The sequence below is a fragment of the Saprolegnia diclina genome (assembly GCF_000281045.1).
Source record: "Saprolegnia diclina VS20 unplaced genomic scaffold supercont1.15, whole genome shotgun sequence".
Classification (NCBI taxonomy): Eukaryota; Oomycota; class Saprolegniomycetes; order Saprolegniales; family Saprolegniaceae; genus Saprolegnia; species Saprolegnia diclina.
The window spans coordinates 449,658-474,509 of NW_008246082.1; the positions used below are offsets into that span (position 1 = coordinate 449,658).

The window sequence follows — 24,852 nt, forward strand, 5'->3', positions numbered from 1 at the left end:
CAGAGCCAAGCCACTTGCATTTGGCTCGCGAAGTAATCGCCTTTCAAAGGCGCGACACGACTTGCGTCGACGAAACCGTACAACTGCGACGTGAGCCCTTCTTTACCTACCCGCGCTGTCGCTGGCGACGGAGGGGTTGTCTTCGTCTGTCTTCAAAGAGTCGTCGTCGGTGGCCTGCAGCTGCCCCCCCCCGCGGTGTCACGAACCTGTACCGTTTGGGGACCAATCAGTGCAGTTGGCGCAACCGCGAGGCCCGGCGGCTTCGCCGCCACAAGGGCGCCAAGATGCTACACGGGCAGGCGAGGCTAGAAGGTTGGAGGCTGGACAGCAAGAAGACACGATGAAAGTAGTAGAAAGGAGTTGACATTAAGGGGGTCTCCTATTCCTGTTGTAGGAAGCCTCGAGGCGATATAAAATTAAGAAATAAATAACTAGTCACAATATGTACGGCGAGCTTGAGAGAAGGCATTCGCGTCCATGTCTTCAATATTCGCGGGCAACGCGCGTGAGGTTGCCGCAGTGAATCGGTTCGGTTGGATGTCCAGCTTAGACACGCACGAGCTTGGTCGAGCGGAACGGCTGGTTGAGCAGCTCGAGCTTGCGCTTGCCATCGCGCTTGTAGTCGAACGAGCAGTTGTGCATTTCAGGGTACCGGTGGCTGTGGCAAAACGTGTACCCGCACTTGCACGAGATGGGCGCGAGCGCGAGGCGGCTACGGCACGTCCAGCACTTGCGCTTGTTGGCCTGGTGCGGCGTCGTCGCCTTCTTCGCCTCGACAACAACGCTCGGCGTCACGACGGGCTCGTTCATGCGCACATGGAGGCGCGGCAGCACCTCGTCGTAGCCGTAGAAAGGTTTGTCGGCGCTCAGGGCGTCGAGCATCCAGCGGTCGTCACGCTTGGGGTCGACACCGGGCGCCTCCATCGAGCCGACGTCAAGGCGCAGGCCCGTGGCCGCGAGCTCGCGCTTCTTCTCTTCGCCATCCACGTAGACGCGGAGCACTTCGAAGAGCAGGTCCCTGTCCATCGCCGGGTATATCGGCGGCGGCGGCTGCTTCATAGTTGAGTCGGCGGGCGTTCTTTGTGTGTGGGATTTCACAACTGACTGCAAGTTGAAACTAGATCGCAGCATCCGGATAAACCCCGTGAAGTCTCGTATTCGATTTTTCAATTGACTTCCGAACGAAGAAAGAAGAAAACGCGCGGTCATTGGTGCCGAGCTTGAAGTTACTCACAGAAACGGCCGGCGCGCATTATCCGGATAGCCCCGCGGATTCGCTCCTGCGCGCGTGACAGATGCCTGGAGAGTGGTATTATCCGGATACGAGTCATTCGGCGCGAACGAAGATGACACGCATCATCGCCTGCTGGCCATCAGTTCGTGGTCGTGCGGCCCGTGGCCATCGCTTCGGCCATCATCGTGCTTGGTACAGTGCGACACGAACTCAGGTGTGCGTACTTTTCGGGCCCGTTCGCATAGTATGCTAGTTAGCGCCTTGTGCTCGGCCTCGCCGACGACGCGCCCAAGAAGACACGTCAAACGACGGAAGAGTCGGAGCCCGCAACTGCGCGCTGGCGCCAGCAAGAATGAAGGTGCGCGAGACATATGCCAAGCGCGAAAATGGTCGACTGCGACGAGGGCTCCTCTCGACAAAGACGACGGCGCTGTTCGTGGCGCGGGACCTTCATCGATGCGAATGGACGTACACCCGAACGAAGTGAGTGGCGCGCACGGCGTGGACTTCGCATATACCCCTGTCGCACTGACGCCACCTGTTCCCACATGAACTTTACAAGGTGCACTTTCCGCCGCCGTGTCGTATCCGGATGACTGGCGTTATCCTGCATTGATTGCGCACCGACCGACGGCTTCGGCGCCGTCGCGATTGCCGCAGCTCAGCGCCCGTCAACCAGACTCTTCTACTGTACGTATCGGACGCATCATGAGTCCATTAAATCGTCTTGTGGCGTGCAGTATGACGATGGAGAAGCGTCTTCCTCGACAGCCTCAATGCGGCCATTGTGCTCGGAAAGGGCGCCGCAAAGGGCGCTGATCATGGGGGTTGCAGCGTCCCACCAACATGAAGGCGAAAACGAACGAAGAAATATTACGAAATATATTCTTTTTTGCATTTTATTTTGTGCGGTTTCCAGAAGGAAAAAGCACCGAAGCTGCCTCGAATAAAATAAAGTATACAAAACGGAGGTAGTTTGGTCGGCCCGTTCGGAGAAAGAAGAGGCCAGTCCCACACGCCCTCCGTCGTCTTCTGCTGGTAGACCATGACGACGACCGACAGCGCGACCAAGATCGCCGAGGCCCAAGGCCTCTTCGCCCGCGTCGTCAAGGCCGAGATGGACATGCTCCTCGAGACGGACATCCCGCGGGAGGTCGCGGTCAAGATCCTGCTCCAGCGCATCGTCGAGGAGATGGTCGAGCCCACGGATGCCGAGGTCCGCAAGGTCATGGGACAGTTCCGCATCAACCGCGACGATGCGATCCGCGCGCTCATCGTCAAGCAAGAGCTTGGCCGACTCAAGCAGCGCGGCCTCGACTCGCTCGCGGCGATCGAGGAGCTCACGCTCAAAATGCAGCGACTCCTGCCGCTGGCCCCGGTCGTCGCGCACGACGACAATGACGTGAAAGAAGACATTGATCACGACATGCTCGCGACGGCGCCCGTAGCGTCGCCAACCGACGCCGAAAACGAGACGGGCGCCCATCCGTCGCTAGTGTTCCATGCGGTCGACGCGTGCCCGTCGCCGGACAGTGCCCAGCACAAGCGCAAGAAGAGCCTGTCACCCCGCCCTGTCTCGTCCACTGCCCGCGTCGCTAGCCCCGAGCACGAGACGGAGGCATGTGCATCTCCGTCTTGGCGTGAAGCGTCTCTCTGCCAACAGATTGGTAACGTGCGCATCTCGTCGACCTCTCCGTCCAAGGAATCCGAGTCGACTGCTGCAGCGATTGTCGACAGCCCGCTCGTCAAGGTATCGCGAAAGCGTCGCATGCCCACAGACGCAGACGTTGACCACCGGTCGTCGAGCGGGAAAGGTCGTTTCGGCAAGAGCAAAAAGGCGCGGCTCGACGTTGACAGTAAGCTCAAGGCCCAGGTCGAGAGCAAGCTCAAGGCGCAAGCCGGCGATGCGTTTGTCCTTGTCAAGACACCAACCAAGGCGCTAAAGCGGTCGCGGCCCAAAGAAGCCGCGACCACCGACGCACCGTACTGCGCCAAGAAGGCCCGATCCGAAGCGTCCTAGTCGAATAAGGCGTGTCCCTATGTGTTTGCTAACTTTATATATATTAAGATACCGTCGTGCTCGACTCTCGACGACAGCTATGACAACATGTACACATACGGCTAATGATGTGGCAGCGGCGCCGCCCCCGGCGTCGTGAGCCGGTGGTAATGGTACGTGTCTTCGAAGCGGATGCGGAGCGGGTTCCGGTCCGTGTGGAGGGACGTGCCGAGGGGTCCGATCTGGACGCCGCGCACCTTGTACTCGAGGTAGTTGAGCACATGGAGGATGCTGTCGAAGGGCCGGTCGATTGGGTCCCAATTTGCGCCTTCAAACTGGAACCACGAGTGCTTCTCGGCGGTGACGCCTGTGAGGAGCGTCTCGAGGAGCGGACCTTGGGGCACCGCGTACTGCGACACGATCGAGGCGTGCGACGAGATGCGCGTGTATGTTGTCGCGGTGATGTTGCGGAAGAGCTCGTAGTAGGCGCCTTGGTCGTTCTCGACGATCACATGCGCGCCTTTGACGATCTCCATGAGCACCTTGGAGTGTTTGTTGAGCAGCTGCGTGTACAGCGTCGCGAGGATGATGCGCTCGACGTCGATCGTGGCCACGTTGCGGGCCGGCGCAATGGTCATGTCGACAAGGCCAGTACGATCTTCCGTCGGCACATAGTACTCGGCAGTCAGCATCGTGTTCATGAGCGAGTAGAGCGTCGACTCGAGCGTCATGCGCTGGAGCGCCGAGAAGAGAATGAGCGCGGACGCGACGACAATGGTCGAGAGCAGGTAGAAGAGCAGCTTGAGGCTGCCGTGGTGGTGGTGGTGGCGGCGCCGGCGCGGCTTGGGCGCGGCCTCTTGCACGGGCGAGACGTCGACCACCAGCGGTGCTACAACGTCGCACGGGCTCGCGTTCGGGCTCGGTGCCATCGTCGCCGGAATTCAGTGCAAGCGGCTGCAATCGGCCCACTGCCACGCAGTGCGATTGGCTCGTCTGCGCATCAATTTTTTAAACATTTCTATTTTATACGCGTGACCACATCATCTTGCGCTTTGTATGTCGCACGCGACCTGTCCCATGGTCCTCTTCCAAGCCGTGTACTATGACTATGGCGTGACGCGCGGCGACCGAGCCCCACGGCCTGCGCTGTACCGAGTCTGCATGGGCGCTTGATTGCGGCGCGGACAAACAGGTTGCTGCCCGCAGCGGCAACCAGCGTTCTGCCAGGCAACGAGTGGTGAAAGTTGGGTGCAAATAGCCGATCTTGTAGACAAATAGAAAAAAACACTACATTTTGAAAATGCTATGTCGCGGCTGTGACGTTATGGACGAACGTTATTTCTTCGTTTGGTTCGCACCGTTCACTGCATACAGCATACAACGAGGTAGCTGCAGAGTAAGTCTATAAAGGGTATGGACCCTCGCGCATTTTCTGGCTTGAACGCGGTCGCATTGGTCGTCGATCGCACGTCCATCGGTGCTTGCAGGGAACGCGCTCGTATGGCGGAATATGGCACCACGCGCTGTCTGCGCTGGCAAGATACCTTCGAACTTTGGTTGAAGTGCGTTTGATTGGTCCTTCAAGCGGCACGGCCGGGAAAAACTTCGATTTGGACCCGCCAAAAAAGATGTGTTGAATATTAATATTGAACATGTCTCTCAAATACATAGTCAATGCAAGCTACAATTTATTTCAAAGGATAAAAATGCGTATGGACGATCATCTTTGTTCGATATGGATTAAAAAGGGCGTGTGTTGTTCGTTTGAATCTGTGGGGGGTTGTGGCCGACGCCGCTTGCCATTCCTTCGTCATTTCCGAATCCGCGCCGACCATGAACAAGCTGCTCCTCGGACTCTACCTCCTCATGACGCTGGTCGCCATGGCCATGGCCGACCTCAACAAGACGGAGATCGCCGACGCCGGCAAGGACGGCGTCCACGCGCTCAACAAGACGCTCGGCGACCTCAACCAGACCGCGGCCGTCATTGACAAGCACATTGACGACTTCTTTGACATCTCGAACGCCGACACGACCGAGAAGGTGTGGAAGTCGGCGATCGTCCTCGCCATTGGTGCGGCGGGCTTTGTCGTCGGCGTCTTTGGCTACAAGCTCGTCAAGCCCGTGACGTTCATCTGCGGCTTTGGCGTCGCCGGTGTCTTTTGCCAGGCTGTCTTCTCGGCGCTCATCGCTGGCAAGGCCGTGCCCATCATTGCGTTCATCCTCGGCGGTCTCATCGGCGGTGCGCTCAGCGTCTACTTTTACCGCGCCGGTGTCTTCATCGTGGGCATCTTTGGCGGCATGGCGCTTGGCTTTGAGCTCTCGCAAATCGCGGGCGCGGGCAACACGGTCACCATCATCCTCGTGGTTGTCTCGGCGCTCGTTGTCGCCGGCCTCGTCCTCTACCTCGAGAAGCCGGTCATGATCATCTCGAGCTCGTTCTCGGGCGCGGCCATCGTCATCCGCGTCATTGGCTTCTTCGCCGGCAACTACCCGACGGGCACGGACTTTGCGAGCGAGACGGAGGCAGTCAAGAAGGCGTTCTGGTTCTACTTTGCCGGTCTTATCGTGCTCACGATCATCTACTCGATCGTCCAGTACCGCGTGACGGCCGTCGGCATCGACTATGGCCTCGGCAAGGACGCCAAGAAGGACGCCGAGAAGGCGCAGAAGGCCGCGCAGCCCAAGACGGGCACGCAGCCCGTCAACATGGTCTAAAGCCATCCATTCCGTTTTGACGTCTTTTGCTAATCACTGTAATGAACGCAGCTCTCTACTACGACTGACCACTAGTCTCTCTCGAGTCGTTTTGACGCGGTCGGAGGTGCGCCAGACAAATCGATGAACCGATCGCTCGCCAGAGTCGCTCAATGTACAAACATGAACCGGGGCGGAATGGGTGCGAACGCGATGCGCAGTGGCGTCTTGTCAGTGAAGGCAGAGGTGCCCAGTGGCCCGACCTGCACCCCACGAAGCGAGTACTCGAGATAGTGCAGCACGTGCAGTGCGCTGTCAACCGGCTTTGCGAACGGGTCCCACGACGCCCCTTCAAACTGAAACCACGAGTCGTTCCGTGCGGTCGTACCGACCAAGATCGTGTCGAGCAGCGGGCCTTGCGGCACAGCGTACTGCGGCGCGGCCGAGTAATGCGACGAGATGCGCGCGTACGCTTGGCCCGAGACGTTTTGGAGCAAATCGTAGTAGTAGCCGCGATCGTCGGCGACGACCACGTGCGCGCCGCGAAGAATCTCCATGAGGAGGTGGCTCTGTCGGTCGACGAGGTGCAAGTAGAGCGTGCCAAGCACCTTGCACTCGCTGTCAAGCATCGCCGACGACACGCGAGGCCGCTGGATGGCCGCGTGCACGAGACCGTTCTCGCCATGTAGCAAGGTGGCGTGACGGAGGTCCTGGACGACGCGGAGCAGTGTGGCCTCGAGCGACATGCGCTGCATGATCGAAACGACCATGCACGTCGTCATGCTACTGAGGAGAAGCAGAAGAAGGTACAAGAGCGGCAAGCGTCCGCGTCGCTGGTGTCTCTTTGGTGGAAGCAGCGCGCGATCGACGCTGGTCAGTGGCAGCGATCGCTGCTCGGGAAGCGGCATGCACGTGCACCGCGCGCCAAGAAGCGTCGTCTGTTCCACTGGTCCGCAACCGCTCGGACGCGGTTTCAAAATGGCGCGCCAACGCGCTGCCACGTCATGTGGCGATATTTTGAAACGGCGCTGTCGCGTGCACAAAGGCCGTTAAGAGCGCAGATGAGATTCAACAAGTACCCCGCATGCGGGAGTACCCTTTCATTCTCGCCATCGATCAGGCTGCTGGCAACATCAGTGGGTTCTAATATTGGTTCTTGACCTGACACCAAGACATGCTTAGGGTATTATACTGTGCCTGCATCTGCAGTCGGTACTCGGTGGTGACACGTCCACTCGTCGCTGAGCCAGCACAAGGAGCATCGAGGCACAATTGCCCTCGCCTAGGCAAAAGCCGTTTTGCTTGGACTTGGCGTCTGGAAATCCTGGTCTGGAAACAATCGGCCTCCAGATCTGGTATCCGGATATTGACAGCCGATCTCATCGATGAGTTGGTTGTGCAAGGAAGTTGAAGTTGATGGCCACGGCGTATACTCAACGCAAGTGCCACGTATCGTCCGGATACCGCATCCGCTGTTGTGGTGCACGGTCAAACGGTCAGATCGCCACCCGCTTGCTCGTCTCGACGATGGGCCACTCGACGCCGATCGCCGACATTGTCGACTGCCACCACCACTACTACGACGTCGACCGGCCGTGCTACCGCTTCCTTCACTCGCTCGGCGCGTCTTCGTACTTTCCAGAGCAGTACGCGGCGGAAGCGGGCGACCTTCCGATCCGCCGCACTATCCACATCGACGCGATGCCCGACGACGGCCTTGGCGAAGTCCAGTGGCTCGAGTCGCTGATCGCAGCCGGCCGGGCACCGACGCTCGCGGGTATCGTCGCCTCCTGCGACCTCTCGCAGCCGGACGTCGAGAGTCAGCTGCGCGCGCTGGTTACCGCCTCGTCGCGTGTCCGTGGCGTCCGCTTCATGCTCGACTACGACGGTCCGTTCGACGGCAAGAACGCAACCCACATCGCGTGCTCGCGCCATGACACGGACTTTCTTCGCGACACGAACGGCGCGGCCGAGCGCTTTGCGCGCGGGTACGCCCTCCTCGCAAAGTACAAACTGTCGTTTGACCTCCAGTGCTGCCCGGCGCAGCTCGAGGCCGCGGCGGGGCTGGCTGCCAAGCACCCAGGCGTGCCCGTGGTCATCGACCATCTCGGCAAGCTGCGCCGGCTCGCGCTCGACGGTGGTGCCGAGGACGCGGCCAAGCTCGCGCAGTGGCGCGCCGGGATGGCGGCGATGGCGGCGCTACCCCATGTCTACGTCAAGCTCTCGATGTTTGGCTACATGGTGCCGCAGTGGCACACAGATGCGGCGAAAGAGGCGTATCTGAAGACCCTCGTGTGCGAGGTCATCGATCTCTTTGGCGCTGATCGCTGCATGGTCGACTCCAACTGGCACCAGAACGGCGCCGCAGCCGACTCGGACGGTCTCGACGCGACGGGCCCGAGCATGGCCGAGCTGTTTGCCAAGGTGCAGTCGTGGGTTGCCGACTACGACGAGACGAGCCAGCAGCAGCTTTTTAGCTTGACGGCCGCTACGTTTTACCGCGTGTAATGCTACTGTGTCGATGTTCTAGTCGGTTCTTGCCAACGCACCAGAACGGGAGGATTCCTGCGCCACTGCCCCCTATCATGTGGCCAGAGCTCCATGTCTCGTCGGCGGCGACAGCTCCTTCGTACTGGTACTCGCACGCCGTCGAAGCGTCGTGAGTCATCGCAGGCGCCATCACCACCCAAGCCACCAGCATCTCGGTCGCGGACGCATCGCACCCGACATATTCGCTCCGGACAAGGCCACTTCCTGCAGGTGGTTGCACGACGGGTGCTCTGCCGCCAGCGTCGAGCGCATGCGTCTCGAGGCCAGTACATTCTCTATCGAAAGAAGCTGGTGGTCGTCGCGCCGTGCTGCAAGATGGCGCGCGTCGCGCAGACCGCCTGCACCAAGAGTCTGCAGCACCACCGCTATGGTTACTGTGCAAGAACCGGAGGAGAGGCCAGACGGGTGTGACATAAACGTCAAGTGGCACAGAAGGCCGCGCCCCTTCCGTTGCGACGGAGCTGCTTGAATCAGGTTGACGTTTCGGCACAGCGCCCAAGAAGATCGCCCAGTCTTGCTTTGCAGCCAGACAGAAATACAGTACTTGCGAGGTAGTAGTCGTATGTGCCCGACGGCGCCCGCCACGACGCTACTCGTGCTCGAGGCCATCACGGCCGTCGTCGTCGCCTGGCGCGTCGCCTACCACGTGCGCATCGAGAGCCATTGGCGCCGCACGACCCTGCACCTCGTACGTCGTCGCCTCATATCGTCTTGGTGTTGTTGACGCAGCGTAGGTGCTACTGCTCGCATGCATCGGGCGCCTCGTCTTTTGGCTTGGCCTCCGCGACGACGACGACGCGACAGGAGCCAATCGCTTTGCCATCGGGCTCGGGCTCCTCTGCGTCGCATGGGCTGCCACGTACGTATGCGTCACCGAGGTTGTTGTGCAATGGTCGACGGCCCTCGCCGCCGGCCGCGTCTCGCACGGCCAGCCCGCCTGCGCCAATCTCGGCGTCCACAGCCTCGTCGCGCTCAACGCCCTCCATGCGTTGACGCTTGTCGTCTGCCCGTTTCTCCTTCCGCGCAGTGCGTCGCGGGCGGACACGCTGCGCTTTCTCGACGACCATCCCGCGGCCGTGCGGTCGATTGCGATCGTGCACATTGCGACCGGCGTTGCTAATGCCGTCGCGACCGCCGTCGTCGGCGCGCAGCTGCAAGGCCGCGTCGGTGCGTCGACGCTCCGCCACAAGGACCGGTCCCAGCGCATGACGGTGCTCTTCACGCTCTCGCTGGTCCTGGCGCTCGGGCTCGACCTCGGGTACCTCCTCGCGCTTGCGCTGCGCGCCAACGCCGACGCGCTCGTTTGCGCGTCCAACGCGATTCCCATGATCTTTGTCTCGGGCGTGCTGGTCACGGCGACGTTCCTATATCTCATGCGGCGGCTGTTGCCCAAGACACCAGCGCGGCTCGTGACGAGTCCGGTCGAGACCGCGCGCTGCGACGCGGCAAGCAGCCAATACCTCTCGGGGCGCCAAACCAGCAACATCCTGCACAGCTACGCCCTCGAGGACGACGCGCCATCGTCGGTGCCACCGATCCCGATCATGGGCTACGGCTATGGCTATGATGCGCCAGCCGCTATCTTTTTGAGCGACGTAAGACGAGGCGATGTTGTTTAAGCTGCTACGCTGTTGCGGTCGCCGGACGCAGCGCACGGGCGACGTTGGGGAGCCCGTGGCCGTAAATGTTGTTGGGGTACTCGTCGTAGCTCGTGTTGCCGCAGCGCGACGGCACCAGAATCGGCTTGGAGAGCTTGTGGCTCGTCGTCGCCGCAAGCGCAGTGAGAACATGCGCTGGCACGCACGGCGCGGGCCCGGCCTTGCATCTACCATGTCGAGCGATGATATCGCCAGGCACGTTGGAGGATGAAGCGCAGTACTGCTGTAGAAGGATCGCCGCCGCACCCGAGACGTGCGGTGTCGCCATGGACGTGCCCGTCATGCGCGTAAACTTGGCGTCGTCGTAGCTCGCGGCCGATCGGATGGCGACGCCGGGCGCGACAAAGTCGGGCTTGACGGCGCCGCCCTTGCCAGGCCCTACTTATGCTAGTCGAATCGCTCGTAGAAGAAAGATCGACGAACTAAATACCTTTGCCGCTACCACCCCAGAGCGTCTGGGCGCCCACGAGTGCACCGACCGCAACTGCGTTTTGGAGGCAGCCCGGGCACAGGACCGAGCCGCATTCAAAGCCGTTGACATTGCCGCTAGCAAACACCTAGCCCTGGCATGAGCCAAGAGGAGAAGGACACAAAGCGTGGACGGGGAGGATGTGGGCGTGCGTCCACGCGTCGACCACTTTGTCCATCCAGTCGATCGAACTGTTGCCGCCAAACGAGTTGGAGACGACGTCGGCGCCGCGGTGGCAGTCGGGCGACGACCCATCCCAGGCCGTCGGGCACATGACCTAGATGGTTAGTTGATAGTCTAGTGTCGGGACGAGAGGTAGTACCCATTGCGCTGCGAGGAGGATGTCGCTTTGCTTGGCCGAGCCATCGGCGTTGAAGGGTCGGGCTGCGATCCACGTGGCCCCGGGCGCGACGCCGACGCCGTCAGCGCCAACCGCTGTTCCCAGCGTGTGCGTGCCGTGGCCCACTTCATCGGCATTGTCCGGCGTCAGCGTTTGGTTCTGCCCCGCCGCAAGCCAAAACGCATAGTCGTGCTGCCACGTGTGGCCATCGACATAGCCTAGTCAACGGTACAGCAGAACGGCCACGAGGTGCAAGTTCGTACCGCGGTACGACCGGGCGAGAATGCGGTGCGAGTACCGGACGCCCGAGTCGATGCTCGCGACGGTGACGCCCTTGCCGGTGAACCCGAGCGCCCACGCCTAGGCTCATTTGAGGCCATGATGACGATCGCCCTCGTACTTCATCAGCATGGAGGTTCTTGATGTTGGCCTGCGGGCTGCTCGCAAATGGCGCTGCCACGTCAATCGATGGGTTCATCTCGGGTGCGTCCAGGGTGCTGTCGCGCTCGGTCGCGTCCAGATGGATCGTCTCGTCGAGGTGCACGGCGCGGACACTCGGCAGCATCGCCAAGTGGCTTGCGACGCGTGACGTCGCGCCGCGCACGAGCATCGTGTTTTGGATCCAGAGCGGGATCATGGTCGCGAGCGCGAGGTCGGCGGCAACGCGGTCGGTTGCCGCAGCGACGGCCATGTCCCACACCGCATGTTGCTGCGTCGTGTGGCGCTGGTGCAGATGCGCATACACCATCGCCCTCGAGCCGACCGGCGTCGCCGCACTGCTGCCCATCGCCGTGATCGTCTCGTCCAAATGCACGAGCAGGTCGAGGCCTGTGGCCATGCGCGCGATGCCCAGCAGCGCCAGCATGCTTCGTCCGAGCCGGCCCATCGCGATCTTCTGCCCTCTTTTTTGACTGCTGTTCTTGGAACGTCCCATGAAATCCGGTCCCAAAGGTCGAGTATTTTAATGTCCTTTTAATGCCTCTCACATACAAACCATTAGTATAATGACCAATGACTATGAAAATAATATTGACCGCTTGCCCGAATATTCCGGCTGGAATTTGAAGCCCAGTCTCAATCGACAATTCGCACGGGATTACGCAAGCATGGACGGGCAGACGGGCATGAACAACCTCGTCTTCGTCGGCGGGTCCCTCGCGCTGCTCTTCTGTCTCTGGTACGCATCCAGCTACTGCTTCAAGGCGGACGCGGCTGGCCGCGCGACGCACGACGGCTACGTCGACCAAGGGTACGGTCACATTGCGTAGAGGTGCAACGGCTCACTACGCCGCGTAGGGTGCTCGAGTTCATGCCGACGCTTAAGCGTGGCGACATTGAAGAGATGTACGTCATGGCGTGGCGCCATCTAGCGGCTCATAGGACGTGCGTTCTAGGCTCCACGAGACCGAGCGCTGGGAGTGCACGGTCTGCGCCTTCCACAACGTCGTCGTCCGCACCACGTGCAGCCTCTGTGGCACCAAGAAAGGTACGACCTGCAGTGCCTCGCTGGTGCCAACGCGCCTGGATAGACTGCAAGTTTGTCGAGGAGAGCCAAGAGATCGACTACGCCAACGCGACGACCGTGTACATGGACGGCGAGGCCAACACGGTCTCGGCCGAGCGCCAGCGCCGCGCCAACCACAGCGCTTTGAGCGCGCAGACTACGCTCCTCGCACGTCAAAACAGTCTGAGCAAGCTCACGTCGTCGTACTACGTCAAGCAAATGTCGTCCTACTTTTTCAATATCGTGCTGCCCGAAGATCTCAACGCGCGCCAGCGCAGTGCGCGGTACACATCCTCACCTATGCGGCCAGTCTCCGAATGACGCGTCTAGGATGCGCAAGGAGTGGTCGCGCGGCCTCGACACGAACGGACTGCCCTACTGGAAGCGCCACTGCCTCGACGCCCGCCACGTCCCTGCTGCGTTCCTCATTCAGCTCGGTGGCACCATGGTCGACCATCGCACCTCGCCGCTTCGCTCATATCGCAGTGTAGAAGCACCGGTCATCGCCACCACCCTCGGACGCGGGCAAGGTCCCGTTCAAGTCGCTGCCGACACTCCAAGAAGAGATCGACCTCCTTGAAGATGCGACGTCGCAACAGCTGCACCGCGTCTCGATCCTCGACGACCTTGAATTGGGCAACATTGTGCGCGAGATCGGTCTCGTGCCGTTGGAGCTAGTGGACGCCACGCAGACCGTGATGGGCTCGTCGCTCTCGCCGAGCACGTGGGGCACGCTCACGTACCTTGCGAAGCGGTCGTTTAGCGTCAAGTACGCGTGGTTCCTCCACCAAGTCGCCGACCTCCTCATTCCATACACGACCGGGTATTTGAAAATGCGGACCAAGCGCGAGCATCTCTTGACCGAAGCCATGGAGAATCTGTTGAGTCTCCAAGACCAAGCGCTCTGCTCGATCATCCGCGTCGAGTTTGACAACGACGTGGGCATTGACGCCGGTGCAGTCTTGCGCGAGTGGTATGTGCTCGTCTCGGACGCGCTCCTGGCGCCGACGTCGGGCCTCTTTGTGCTCTCGAACCGCGACGACAACTCGTACATCCTCAACCCCAACTCGGAGTTTGCTGTCGGGTGCGATATTGCGCTATCCTCGTATAGCGAGAGGACTCAGAGAACGTGTAGGCAGTACAACATGGACCACTTGGCCGCGTTTGAAGCCATCGGACGCTTCCTTGGCCGCGCCATTCTCGACGGGCAAATGCTCAAGCTGCCCTTCTGCCCCGTGGTCTTTAAGGGTACGTCGTTCGCTGTGCCTATGTACGAAGGAGCTCATGGTGTCGGGTGCCATTAGCGATGCTTGGGGTGCCCGTCTCGATGGACGACGTTGAGAGCCTCGATCGTACGCTCTACAAGAGGTCCGCGCGTCGAGCTTGCTTGTGGCTCAGTAATACTTAGTTTGCGCTACCTCCTCGAGAACGACAACGCCGACGACCTGGCGCTGACCTTTTCCGTCTCGGAGCTCCGCGGCGAGAAGGTCGTTGAAATCGACTTGATCGAAGATGGCCAAGACATCCCTGTCACGGACGCCAACAAGCACGACTACGTCGACACGCTGGTACGCTTGATACGCTAAGCGAGGCGGTGCGAAGACGACGATGCGTAGGTGCGCTACCTGCTCTTTGAACGCATTGCGCCACAGCTGCACGCGCTCCTGCGTGGCCTCTACGCCATCGTGCCGCCCGAGCTGTTGATTCCGTTCGACCACAAGGAGGTACTGTCCTGCTCGAGGTATTTAGAGGTATGGTACTAATCGATGTGGCTAGTTGGAGCTCCTCATGACGGGGCTGGCCGAAATTGACGTCGCCGACTGGGAAGCCAACACGGAAACGTCGTCCAACCTCGACGGCTCCCGCGTCCTCGTGGTACGTTTACTCAGTCGAGAAGCATCGAGCTCAGAAGAGCGTAGTGGTTTTGGGAGGTGGTAAGAGACATGTCGGACGACGACCAAGCCAAGCTACTCCAGTTCTGCACCGGCTCATCGCGCGTGCCTGTCCAAGGCTTCAAAGGTACCTCAGATACGCCGTACAGTAGAAGCGAACACGAAGCTGGCGTAGGCTTGACGAGCTACGATGGACGCATTTGTAACTTCACACTCAAGGGCATGCCGTACCGGTCGGGCATGTACCCGGTCGCGCACGCATGCTTCAACCGCCTCGACCTGCCACTGTACCCCATGAAGGAGCTGCTGCAGGACGCGTTGGCGATGCTGCTGCTCTCGGACCCGACCGGCTTCAACATCCAGTAGACCCTTCTCTATTTTATTTGTCATTTATTGGAATTTCGGGTATTTTATTGTGGACCCTACCCGCGATCTGCGAAGCTCAAAACGTCAAACTCAAAAAGGGCGGAAACGGCTGGCGTCTATTTTGGATCGACAACATAGGACCGAGGTGCATGGAGGCAGCGACGCCGACGACCCGCGCGACCAGCGACGCCGACTCGCAGCCGACGACGATCGGGTCGACCTTGGGGCTCAGCGACGGCCTCGCATCACCCACCGCGAGCGATCTGCCCGCGACGCTCGAAGCCCGACAAAGCGGAAGATGCATCGGGCCGCTCAAGGAGCTCTACCTCCTCGTCCGGAGCGGGTCGGGCCAGCTGCTGCTGACGACGATCGTGGCGACGGCAGCCGCGTCCATCTTCTCCGTCGTGCTCTTCATTTGCGCCATCGCGTTCCGGGACAAGACCAACAACGGGCCGCTCCAGCTCCCGTCGGGCGTGCTTCTCGGGTCGATTGGTACGCTCATCATGTCGCTCCTCGTGCTGCTCTCGTACCGGTACCTCCCAGCCTGCCGCAACCACTCCAACATCCTCCTCCTCAACCGAAGGTATACGCATTCCCCTATGCCTGCCTCGTCTGCCATGATGCTAGCATCTGCGACCTCCTTCTCGCCGTCTCATTCTTGCTCGAACCGCTCTGGAACATGGCGGGCGGCGGTATCCAGCCCCACCTGTCGTGCCGATGGGTCCCAAAAGAGTAATGTGGCGATATATCAAGTTTCTTTGCGTAGCTCTCGGCGACGCGCGAGTACTTGATCATGGCGTCCATGTGCTGGGAACTTTGCATGGCGCTTGACCTCTTTGCTCTCGTACACTACATTTGTCTTCTCTACTACCCGCGCGGGAGACATCTCATCGGACCATTGTCGTATTAGCTCAACGACCCGTTCACGTCGCCGCGCAAGAACCGGCGCAAGTACCAGCTGATCGTCCATGCGTCGGGTACGGTGTCTGGAGGAAGATGCGGTCTGAGAAGCCTCGCAGGGCTCGTGGCGGCGATCGTCATGCTCTCGGACGACCGCTTCTACGGTGTCTCGGTCGGTGACTTTTGCTGGGTCAAGTGCAGCCGCCTCGCCAGCAGCAGCTTTGTGGCGGTCGATGCTGGCATCTGGGTCTTTATCGCGCTGCCCGTGACCATCTTTATTGGCACCAACGTCTACGTCTGCACCATCTCGATGAAGCGGTGGGCGCTATATATGTACATTTTGGAGTCAAACCGGGATTAGGTTTCGGGGTGGCATTGAAGCCACTCTGGACCACCGCCGGACGCTTCTCCGCGAAGGCTTCTTGACTACCGTCGCGTTCATCTTGTACTGGATGGTGCTCTGGGGTCTCTACGTGGCCTTTTGGCTCGCAACGAACAACGACGTGCTCAAGGAGCTCTTTGGCTTTCTCCTCTCGTTCCGGGGCAGCGTCGTCTTCTTCCTCTGGATCCTCTACAGCACGAGCGACAAAAACATCAAGCAGGTTCAATTCCCAGCCACGCATTGGAGTGGATTCTGACCCAACCTCGAACCTCTAGTCGGTGGCCGAGAGAGAAGACGCAACTCGAGCGCAAACCAACTATGCACTTTTGAAAGAGCTGGTGTTTTACACCACGTGCGGCATCACAAAAGCCGTCCAAGTCGCCAACAAGCGGTTCGAACCCCACCTTTTCTGCCATTTTATAACTTTTTGTTTTTTGTTTGGTGCTGTAGCCAGTCGCTCGAGCTCGGTGAAGCGTCCATCTTCACCGTGCACCCGCCGCAGCACGAGCACGCGCTCTTCTCGTGCCAAGAATGCAAGTTTACCGACTTCAAACCCGAAGTGTTTGGCAAGCTCCGCGAGTGCTTTAGCATCGACGAACGCCAATTTATTTCGTCCTTTGCCGACTGCAGCATCCCCAAAGTCTCGGAAGGCTCGAGCGGCGCCTTCATGTTCTTCACAACCAACGGCGCGTACATCGTCAAGAGCCTCACGAAGCGCGAGAGCACCTTCTTGGACAGCATTACCGATGCGTACGCGGCCTACGTCAGCAAACACCCCATGACGTTCTTGACGCGGATCCTCGGAAGCTACTCGATGGAGCTCTACGGCCGGGTACGTCGCTTCCAAGATGACGCTAGTGTTTAATATCAAGGTGTCAAGACGTCCTATTTCGTCGTCATGGAGAACCTCTTCGACAAGCAGCACGCGGTGCACCACCGGTACGACATCAAAGGCTCGTGGGTCGACCGGAACGCCGAGAAGGCGCGGTATGGCGCCGAAGCCACGTGTCGGTACGTCACCTTGCACGCGGTAGACGCTGGTAGATATGGACACGGTAGGTACTGCAACATGGCGTTTCGAAGCGGTGCGCGCGATACGTGCCCCAACCGCGCGGGCTTTCACTCGCCCAACGTCGTGCTCAAGGACATGGACTTGACAACCAAGGTCGCCGTGATCCTATTATGGGTTGCGTCATCCCAAGCGTAGGTCCGCCTCGGGCACGGACACGGCGCCGCTGTGCTCACGCAGCTCAAGAAAGACAGCGATTTCCTCTGCGAGAAAGGCATCATGGACTACAGTCTCCTCCTCGGTGTCATTGAAGTGCGCTTCCAAGTCAACGTCCAGAGCATCTTGCGCGATGAGATCGACACGCTGCCATTGCCGTCCCTCGACGTCCTCAGCGCCGTCTCGACGATGCGCACGTCGCAGCGCGCGGTCGCCAAGCAGTCGATCGCGTGCCTTCGGTCCGCCGATGTCGTTGTCGGCCCGGGCTTTTACTACATTGGCTTGATCGACATTCTGCAAACGTGGACGCTCGAGAAGCGGTTCGAGCGGTGGGTCAAGACGCTGCTACTGCGCAAGGACCCAGACGGCATCTCGGCGCTGCCGCCCAAGGCCTACCGGTACCATCCCACCACTTTAAAGCAAACGATTCACACGGTGTCGATGGTGTAGCGACCGGTTCCATAAGCGTCTCGACGAGATCTTCCATGTCAGCGGCGCTGATGGCCCGTCGCCGCTCGACGTGACGACCAACGCGGACGCTTCGCTGCCGACTAATGCCAAGATCTTTCCGGTCGAGTCGGTCGTCAACGAGCTCAAGCCGTCGTTTAGCTTCCGGAACAACGTGTGGCAAACCGACGAAGCGCTTGACGATGCGATCGGGCGCTCGGTCGTCAAAACCGACGTCGATGGCACCGAAGCGTCGGGTCGCGTCGACGTATAACGTCACATTCTTCTTACTCGATACTCCCAATTCAGTATATGAACGTACTCCCAACCTGCAAAAGGTCTCTCCTTGGGTGGACCAGATATCTGCGTGTTCTACGTCGCACCAAGGCATCGAACCTTTATGGCCTCGGTAGCAATGACAATATTCTCCACACGCTAATTGGGCACGCATTATGTCGAGGACATGTGTAGTTTGTGTACAAATTGCACTATCGCAAAAGAAGTGATCATTCTCTTGGTCATGTAGCAGTCAAGTCCGGATAAACACAATCGCAGTGTCCGGATACAGAGCAAAGTGCAAAGAGAGTGCAAGAGCGTCATGCATGACCTTCCGGAGCGTCGTGCTCCAGCCCGAGATCGCATCGATGGTGTTTGAGTTTCAGTTTGGGTTGTATGAAGACGTGCGCGCCGCCTTTGTCGCGTGCAACGAGCTCGTTGAGTTTGACGCGACGAAATCCTTGTACGCGTGCGACAAGGCATTCGCCAACGCGTTTGCGCCCAACACTGCGTGGCCCGGATTCCCGCCCAGTCGTCCGTCGCTGTATGCTCTGCTCAACACTGAGCGCGACGACCGCCTTCCGCTGCATCTGGCCATCGTCGGAGGCTTTGTGCAGCTGGCCAAACGCATGTTTCAGTGCCGCCCCGACCTCGCCTCGGAGGACGCGATCGTCCTCAGCTTCGTCAGCGACCGCCTCGACCTTGTCGAATTCTTACTGGAGCGGCGGGCCCAGGTACCAGAGCTGCGCCGGCGTAGAATCAACCCCCCAGGTGCGTTGCGCAGCACTACATTCTGTCGTGAAAGCACAATGCTGTAGGTACGCCGATGCAACGACGCATGGCGTCCGTGTATCAGTGCTGGCTGTCCCCACTGCTCGCCAGAGAGGACACGAGAGGGGTGGAGCTGCTTCGCGTCTTTGATCCAAGCCTCGACGAGTGGAGTCCCCACGAGCGCTGGCATGCACTGCGCAGCGCTTCGCTCGAGAACGCAGTTTTAGCCCTCGAGTGCTTCCCTTGGCTGCTCTACCCGCGCATCATGGACGATGCCGCGCACAGAGGCTTCTTGCCGCTCGTGCAAACGCTGCACGAACGCGGTGTCGCATGCTCGACGAATGCGATGGATTATGCGGCGGCCAACGGCCACTTAGAGATCATCGCCTTCCTGCATGCGCACCGACGTGAGGGATGCACGGTGGAAGCGATGAACGCCGCCGCCGCCAACGGCCATTTAGAGATTATTGCCTTCCTGCATGCGCACCGACGTGAGGGGTGCACGGTGGAAGCGATGAACGATGCGGCGGCCAACGGCCACGTCAACGTCGTTGAGTTTCTTCAGCGCCATCGGACGGAAGGCTGCACCACAAGTGCGCTCACGCACTCGATTACCCAAGGCCACCTCAACGTAGTCCGCTTCCTCGTCGAGCTTGGCATTCAGGGCGCGTAGACCCACATGCTTGACATTGCCGCCAACAACGGGCACCTTGCTGTCGTCCAGTACCTCCATACACTCGGTTCGTTTACCTGTACCGTCGACGCCGTCGATCGCGCTGCGTCCGCCGGCCACCACGACGTCGTCGCATTCCTCTTGACGCATCGAAGCGAAGGCTGCACCGTCGATGCCGTCGTGCAAAAAGCGCTCCAAGGAGGACATTTACGCACGGTACAGTACCTCGTCTCGCGTGGGTACCCGATGCCGACGCAACTGGTTCGGTTGCGTGAAGGAGCATGGCGCAAGCCCGAAATCACTGGAATTCTCGAACTTCTTGCAGCCCACGGCACCCCGTGGAGCGCCGACTGGCTCGAACTAGCGTGCATGGACGACAACGTGCTCCTATTTCAGTTTTGCCACAAGCACGCGATCGCTGCCTGTGGCCCCGAAGCGCTCGACGAGGCGGTTGAGTACGGAGCGTGGGGCATCGCCGCCTATCTTATGGTCCATGGCGCAGCTGCTATCTCAGCGAAAGCGCTCGCATCAACGATGCGCAGCGGACGCCTCGATCTCGCGGTGCACATGCTGCAGCGTCAGCCAGAGCTCCGCCATGACACGCTTCTTCAAGTGGCGGTGAGTGACCACAACGCAGAGGTAATGCGGTACCTCCTCGCTGCCGGCATTGGCCAACCGCGCGACTGCCTCCGTCAGATTGCAGGACGTCGACAGCACGTGAGCGAGAGCAGACTTTTACTGTCCTACTGCATGCACGCGACGAGCCATCTTGACAACATCAGCTTTCTTCTCGACCTCATTGCACTGCCTGACCGCCACCACAAGACGACGCTCCAGCTGCTCACGCCCGAGCTGACGCACCAAGCACGTAAGGCCAGCAGCTCTCTTGAAGTAGCCCCACGCGTGGCACCGCGAGCGACAACGCTGCTGCAGGCGGGGGAAGTCGTCGATGCGGCGTTAGCTCTCATCCTTGGTCCTCTCGGGTCGACGGACGCGACAATCACGCCCGAGCGACTGGAGACACGGACAAGAATGGTCCATGGTATGGAGCTCCAGACGGAGCTCCCAAGTCTACTCTCGAGGAAACGTAAATGACCGACTGACAAAATGGAAGGTGCGACAATGGCTAATTCGATCGGGGAAAAGGTGTGCATAGGAGAGGTTTAGAAGCATCGTCTTGTCATTCAAAGCTTGGGCAACGGAGTGGAGGGATGTGTCGATGGAAGCTCGTCACCCTACAGAATACGAAACGAAGACACATCGTCTGCACTAGTACGCGTACGAGTGCCATTATTGGCCAAGAAAATAGAGTCGTTTTCGCATAAAAGTCTCTACTTAGGGAAAGGGTTACGACTCGTCACCCCTCGTGGTCATCGTCCAAGATGTCTGCGTGCAATATGTGGGCCTGCACTGATCGTGGTCTCTCACGCGTCTGCCCCACGTCGAGTGCTCCATGACAATGATAAATACATATATATATATATTGTACAACAAAACAACGACGACAACATACGACGCGAATCACGCCAGCGGCACCTTGGCGAGGCGCTTGGCGAGCGCCTTCTTGTGGTTGCGCACGGCCGCGACGCGGTGGTCGGGGCACATTTTGTAAAAGGCGCCGCTTCGCTTTCGGCTGCACGGCTGCCGGCACTTGCCGTTGCGGTACGAGCATCTTCTTTGGTCCTCGAACAGCGTCGGGAGGCGGTCGAGAAGGTCGAAAATCGCGCCCACATCATACGAAGGGCCCTCGATAAAATGCAATTCCATTGCGCCCTCGAGGTCATCGATGCGTGCGACGGCCTCGTCTTCAATGACGTCGATGGCGTCACCGTTCTCGAGCATCGCGTCGTCCTCGTCCGCGAGCGGCGGCAAGAGCGCGTCAATGTCGTCGGCGTCGTACTCGGTGAGCGGGAAGAGCGACGAAGCTACCTCGTCGCGCGGCCGCAAGAACGGAATTTCGCACAAGAACGCAATGTCGTCGGCCGTAAACGTGCAACCAGTGAGCGCCATTTGGCCAATCTGAAAATGAACGTTGGATTTTCCTCCAAAAGTACTATGGGATACGGTGCAGCTTCTCCCTTCTCGACTCTCCATTCTGTATTCTGCATTCTCAATCTTGTATTCTCAACCCACCATCGCTTTTGGCCACGACCACGAGATTGCTTTTGCAAGTTTGCAGTGCTGGACGAACGCCATTCGCGGGTCCAAGACTTCGACTGAGTTAATAAGGGAGCGGCAGACTCGCTGCACTATCAAAGGACAAATGCACCATTTCGACCAAGTCGGCTGGGGCTGGTACATGCTAATAGCAGCAGCACCGCTCTGGCATCTCATTTTGCGCGCCAAGCAATAGACAAGCCAGTAACCTCTACAATATAATACGCACCCGGATGCAATCGAGTTTCCGAGGTCATCATCAGCGATGGCCGCCCGAAGCGCCGCCATGCCGGGCGACAGCGGTGCAGTTGACATCGACCTCCAGCTGCTCATGCTCATGCTCCTTCTAGTGTCCTTTGAAGCGCTCGTGGAGAAGCAGTGGTCGGCGACGGCGCCGACGCCCGCGGGCCGCCACGTGCCCAAGAAGCCCTTCCTCAAGAAAGGAGCGCGTGGGTGGTGGAAGGACAACATCCCGGCCAAGAGGAAACCCTACGTCTTGACGAGCGAGGGCCATGAGCTCTCGGCGCCAGCCGCGGCTGCTCCGCGCCCGAGCGCTCCAAGTACGGCGGCCGCAAAGAGCCGCGCCGACACCTCGATGCGGTCCGAGCCATCCATGGACCTCATGCAATCGTACGACTGGAAGATGCAGCAGGATGCAGACGACCTCGAAGAGTTCGAGTACCTCGAGCAAGCGATGCTCGCGCAGTCGAGCCCGGCGAAAGACTCGTTTCTTGACGAATACGAAGATGGCCGCCTGGCGCCGGAGCTCCTGCCGCGCCAGGACGACGAGTACGCGCCCGCGTGGGAGAAGGCGTTGTACGGCTCCGAGGACAATGCAGACGACTCGCTCCTGTTTGACGAGTGGCGCAAAGGTATCCTCAAGAACGACGAGCCCGAACTTCAATTTTCCTCGATTCACGTGCCGGCGCCCGAAGAGAACGTCGACCAGGCTTTGCACTATGGCAGCCTCAACATGAGCGAGCTCAGCGTCGCCGACTCGGAGCCGTGGGACGTCGACATCTCCCGTCCCCTTGAAGCCCACCGCGCGCAGGAGGACGCCCCTGCCCCGCCAGCTTCGCCGCCCGCGCCGTCCCTCGTCCAGCAACTCTTCCAGAAGCCGCCACCGGCAGCCGCGAGCAAGCCGCCGCCTCCGACATCGTCGCTGCAGACGCTCAAGCTCAAGCTGCAGCAAAAGGCCACCGTGGCGCCCAAGCCAAAGCCAGCAAAAGCCACCATGCCGCCAAAGAAGAAGGCAGAGCCGACGCCATCTCGTACACCGGCGCCGGCACCAACTTCGATCATCCCGTCCGTCATTGACGACAAGGTACGGTGCCAGGTCATGCGTCGACGTCATCCGTACGCTGCGTAGCTCCAGGAGCTCGAAAACGAGGTCAAGCACTACAAACAAGAGACGCTCAAGCTCCAAAAGCGTCGCGAAGCTCTTGAAGCCGACCAGCGCAAGCTCGATGTCGCGAGGTAGCTCGCGTTCTCCCGTCATCCTTCTCTTAAGGCGCGTAGGCAAGACTGGCTACAAGAGAAGAAACGGGCGCAGGACGAGCTCGAGACCGAGTGGAAGCAGGTGCGCAAGGAGAAGCGCAGCCTGGACCAGACGCTAAAGATGGGCGTCGGACTCCTTCCCGACCGCAAGTACCGTCGACGCGCGGGTTCCTACATTGATAGGGAGCGATCTATGCATAGGGAGCGCGCAGAGGTCGATGCGCTCAAAGCCCAAATCGTCAAGATGAAGGTGCGTGCGTCCGTCTCCGTCATCCAAGTGACGTCGCCGATTGTAGATGGACGAGGCAGCCAAAGCCAACAAGCAGAAAGCCACGATGGAGTTTTTCCGCCAGCGCATTGCGGTCGGCAGCCATATCCTACCGTCGCCAACGCTCACAATATAGGACGTAGGAGCTCGAAGTACGCAACCAAGAGCTGCGGGATGAGCTCAAGTTTATGGAGCAAGAACGACTGGCACACTGGAACTGGTCACCCGAGCCATCGGCATCAACAACGGCGACAACAGCCAAGAGGCCGCCTTCAGAGCCAACCGAGGACGACGACGTATATGACCCCCACGTGTACCAAGACCGTCCCGTGCGCGCCGTGACGCCGGATCTCCTCGACACGTCGCGGTCCAGCAAAGATGACGTGCTCGGGTGGCAGTCGAGCTCCATGGCGGCACTTGCATCGTCCGGCTCCCATGCGTACGACGCGTCCGGAGTCGTGCCGCCGCCGCCCGCCGAGCCACCCGCCGCCGTCGTTCCATCCCCAAAGAAGAAGAAGGAGACGCCGTCCTTCGAAGAGATTCGGCACCCCAAGGGCAAGCTGGAGCGGCGCTTTGCCATGGGCCCGATCGCCAAGACGTTTGTGTTTGCCAATGGCACCGAGAAGGACGTGTTTGTCGACGGCCACTCGGTCGTGCGCTTCGCCAACGGCGACATCAAAGAGGTCTGTCCGTCATATGACAAGTTGGACACTCACGCCGCATGATGCTAGACCTATGCGGACAAAACCCTTTACTACTACGCTGCCGCGCAGACCACGCACACGACGCTCTCGGACGGAACTCAGATCTTTGAGTTTCCGAATCAGCAGGTAGACCACTCAGAACAGAGCCATTATGACGAAGCGACGTAGGTCGAGACGCACTATGCGTCGGGGGCCAAGGAAATCTCGTTTGTCGATGGCACCACCAAGCGCATCGAGGTCAATGGCGACGAGGTGAGTCTCTTCCCGGATGGCACACGCATGCTCGAGCAAGCCAACGGCTTTCGCGAAGTCACCAACCCGGATGGCACCAAAGCCCGCGACTACCCCGACGGTACATGACACAGCATCGCTCGTGGCTCATGGGCGCACTAGGTCGCACGACATGGGTCACCGCCGCCGGCGTCGAGACAGCCGTGCTTCCTGTGCCGCAAAAGCTCGGGCTGTCACCCAACGCTGTTAATCGTCGCCAATAGATCTAGTCCTATGAGCTATCTGTCACTCTATCGCCATCAGGCCTGCAGTCCTGGCGCTCTTCTTGGAGCCCTCGCGTCTGCCTGCGGCGATCATCATGTCTTCTAGGTCCGTGGTATCAGCAGCCGTCGGGTCCTCGTCAGTGGCGGATCTGCCTGCCTCTACTTCGCCGCTGGCGGCCATGTCGACATCGCTCTCTCTCCTGCAAGAGGCCATCCTCCTGCAGTCCTCCTCCGGATCTGCCATGTCCTCGAGCCGACGTCGCTGGTCGTCGAGCGTTCTGTCTGCCGGTGGCCGCCATGGATCGTCCGGATAAGCATATACATTGTGGGAGGTTGGTGCAGTGACTGG

The 24,852-nt window shown here is 59.8% G+C and overlaps 13 protein-coding genes across 14 annotated transcripts; 8 read left to right on the forward strand and 5 right to left on the reverse strand.

The window, feature by feature from the left end:
- Window positions 1–341: 341 nt before the first annotated feature.
- On the reverse strand, window positions 342–1,176 carry SDRG_05701 (hypothetical protein). The gene has a single exon (XM_008611430.1). It carries the CDS (start codon window positions 1,129–1,131, stop codon window positions 547–549), a length of 585 nt encoding a protein of 194 aa, XP_008609652.1. The 5' UTR covers window positions 1,132–1,176; the 3' UTR covers window positions 342–546.
- A 974-nt stretch (window positions 1,177–2,150) lies between these two features.
- SDRG_05702 (hypothetical protein) lies at window positions 2,151–3,334 on the forward strand. The gene has a single exon (XM_008611431.1). It carries the CDS (start codon window positions 2,280–2,282, stop codon window positions 3,252–3,254), a length of 975 nt encoding a protein of 324 aa, XP_008609653.1. The 5' UTR covers window positions 2,151–2,279; the 3' UTR covers window positions 3,255–3,334.
- Window positions 3,256–4,211, reverse strand: SDRG_05703 (hypothetical protein). Its single transcript, XM_008611432.1, has one exon. The coding sequence runs from the start codon at window positions 4,160–4,162 to the stop codon at window positions 3,356–3,358; it is 807 nt and encodes a 268-aa protein (XP_008609654.1). The 5' UTR covers window positions 4,163–4,211; the 3' UTR covers window positions 3,256–3,355.
- A 780-nt stretch (window positions 4,212–4,991) lies between these two features.
- Window positions 4,992–6,064, forward strand: SDRG_05704 (hypothetical protein). Its single transcript, XM_008611433.1, has one exon. It carries the CDS (start codon window positions 5,067–5,069, stop codon window positions 5,949–5,951), a length of 885 nt encoding a protein of 294 aa, XP_008609655.1. The 5' UTR covers window positions 4,992–5,066; the 3' UTR covers window positions 5,952–6,064.
- A 36-nt stretch (window positions 6,065–6,100) lies between these two features.
- SDRG_05705 (hypothetical protein) lies at window positions 6,101–6,838 on the reverse strand (the record flags this gene model as incomplete). The annotated part of the gene is made up of 1 exon (XM_008611434.1): window positions 6,101–6,838. One exon carries the CDS (start codon window positions 6,836–6,838, stop codon window positions 6,101–6,103), a length of 738 nt encoding a protein of 245 aa, XP_008609656.1.
- A 575-nt stretch (window positions 6,839–7,413) lies between these two features.
- On the forward strand, window positions 7,414–8,459 carry SDRG_05706 (hypothetical protein). The gene has a single exon (XM_008611435.1). The coding sequence runs from the start codon at window positions 7,458–7,460 to the stop codon at window positions 8,436–8,438; it is 981 nt and encodes a 326-aa protein (XP_008609657.1). The 5' UTR covers window positions 7,414–7,457; the 3' UTR covers window positions 8,439–8,459.
- A 391-nt stretch (window positions 8,460–8,850) lies between these two features.
- SDRG_05707 (hypothetical protein) lies at window positions 8,851–10,178 on the forward strand. Its single transcript, XM_008611436.1, has 2 exons — window positions 8,851–9,168; window positions 9,215–10,178. Exons 1-2 carry the CDS (start codon window positions 9,043–9,045, stop codon window positions 10,097–10,099), a joined length of 1,011 nt encoding a protein of 336 aa, XP_008609658.1. The 5' UTR covers window positions 8,851–9,042; the 3' UTR covers window positions 10,100–10,178.
- On the reverse strand, window positions 10,104–11,833 carry SDRG_05708 (hypothetical protein; the record flags this gene model as incomplete). The annotated part of the gene is made up of 7 exons (XM_008611437.1): window positions 10,104–10,305; window positions 10,360–10,516; window positions 10,569–10,695; window positions 10,741–10,884; window positions 10,930–11,165; window positions 11,211–11,307; window positions 11,348–11,833. The coding sequence occupies 7 exons, from the start codon at window positions 11,831–11,833 to the stop codon at window positions 10,104–10,106; spliced, it is 1,449 nt and encodes a 482-aa protein (XP_008609659.1).
- Window positions 11,834–12,036: 203 nt separating this feature from the next.
- Window positions 12,037–14,789, forward strand: SDRG_05709 (hypothetical protein). Its single transcript, XM_008611438.1, has 13 exons — window positions 12,037–12,196; window positions 12,244–12,291; window positions 12,342–12,433; window positions 12,477–12,735; window positions 12,782–12,899; window positions 12,943–13,535; window positions 13,587–13,699; window positions 13,756–13,819; window positions 13,860–14,019; window positions 14,068–14,175; window positions 14,228–14,326; window positions 14,371–14,470; window positions 14,519–14,789. Exons 1-13 carry the CDS (start codon window positions 12,054–12,056, stop codon window positions 14,707–14,709), a joined length of 2,088 nt encoding a protein of 695 aa, XP_008609660.1. The 5' UTR covers window positions 12,037–12,053; the 3' UTR covers window positions 14,710–14,789.
- Window positions 14,790–14,820: 31 nt separating this feature from the next.
- Window positions 14,821–17,998, forward strand: SDRG_05710. Of its 2 annotated transcripts, XM_008611439.1 has the most exons (13): window positions 14,821–15,201; window positions 15,253–15,292; window positions 15,337–15,430; window positions 15,476–15,553; window positions 15,620–15,686; window positions 15,729–15,927; window positions 15,971–16,211; window positions 16,267–16,382; window positions 16,442–16,823; window positions 16,872–17,002; window positions 17,051–17,156; window positions 17,199–17,614; window positions 17,667–17,998. In XM_008611439.1, exons 1-13 carry the CDS (start codon window positions 14,859–14,861, stop codon window positions 17,935–17,937), a joined length of 2,484 nt encoding a protein of 827 aa, XP_008609661.1. In that variant the 5' UTR covers window positions 14,821–14,858; the 3' UTR covers window positions 17,938–17,998. The 2 variants fall into 2 exon arrangements, with proteins under 2 accessions (XP_008609661.1, XP_008609662.1); XM_008611440.1 differs by having other exon boundaries at window positions 14,844–15,292.
- A 234-nt stretch (window positions 17,999–18,232) lies between these two features.
- Window positions 18,233–20,478, forward strand: SDRG_05711 (hypothetical protein; the record flags this gene model as incomplete). The annotated part of the gene is made up of 3 exons (XM_008611441.1): window positions 18,233–18,710; window positions 18,758–19,341; window positions 19,384–20,478. The coding sequence occupies exons 1-3, from the start codon at window positions 18,266–18,268 to the stop codon at window positions 20,476–20,478; spliced, it is 2,124 nt and encodes a 707-aa protein (XP_008609663.1). The 5' UTR covers window positions 18,233–18,265.
- Window positions 20,479–20,904: 426 nt separating this feature from the next.
- SDRG_05712 (hypothetical protein) lies at window positions 20,905–21,393 on the reverse strand (the record flags this gene model as incomplete). The annotated part of the gene is made up of 1 exon (XM_008611442.1): window positions 20,905–21,393. The coding sequence occupies one exon, from the start codon at window positions 21,391–21,393 to the stop codon at window positions 20,905–20,907; it is 489 nt and encodes a 162-aa protein (XP_008609664.1).
- Window positions 21,394–21,770: 377 nt separating this feature from the next.
- Window positions 21,771–24,528, forward strand: SDRG_05713 (hypothetical protein). The gene is made up of 10 exons (XM_008611443.1): window positions 21,771–21,842; window positions 21,891–22,864; window positions 22,910–23,016; window positions 23,059–23,187; window positions 23,239–23,287; window positions 23,334–23,399; window positions 23,449–23,988; window positions 24,037–24,135; window positions 24,178–24,361; window positions 24,403–24,528. The coding sequence occupies exons 1-10, from the start codon at window positions 21,806–21,808 to the stop codon at window positions 24,501–24,503; spliced, it is 2,286 nt and encodes a 761-aa protein (XP_008609665.1). The 5' UTR covers window positions 21,771–21,805; the 3' UTR covers window positions 24,504–24,528.
- The last annotated feature ends 324 nt before the right edge of the window (window positions 24,529–24,852 follow it).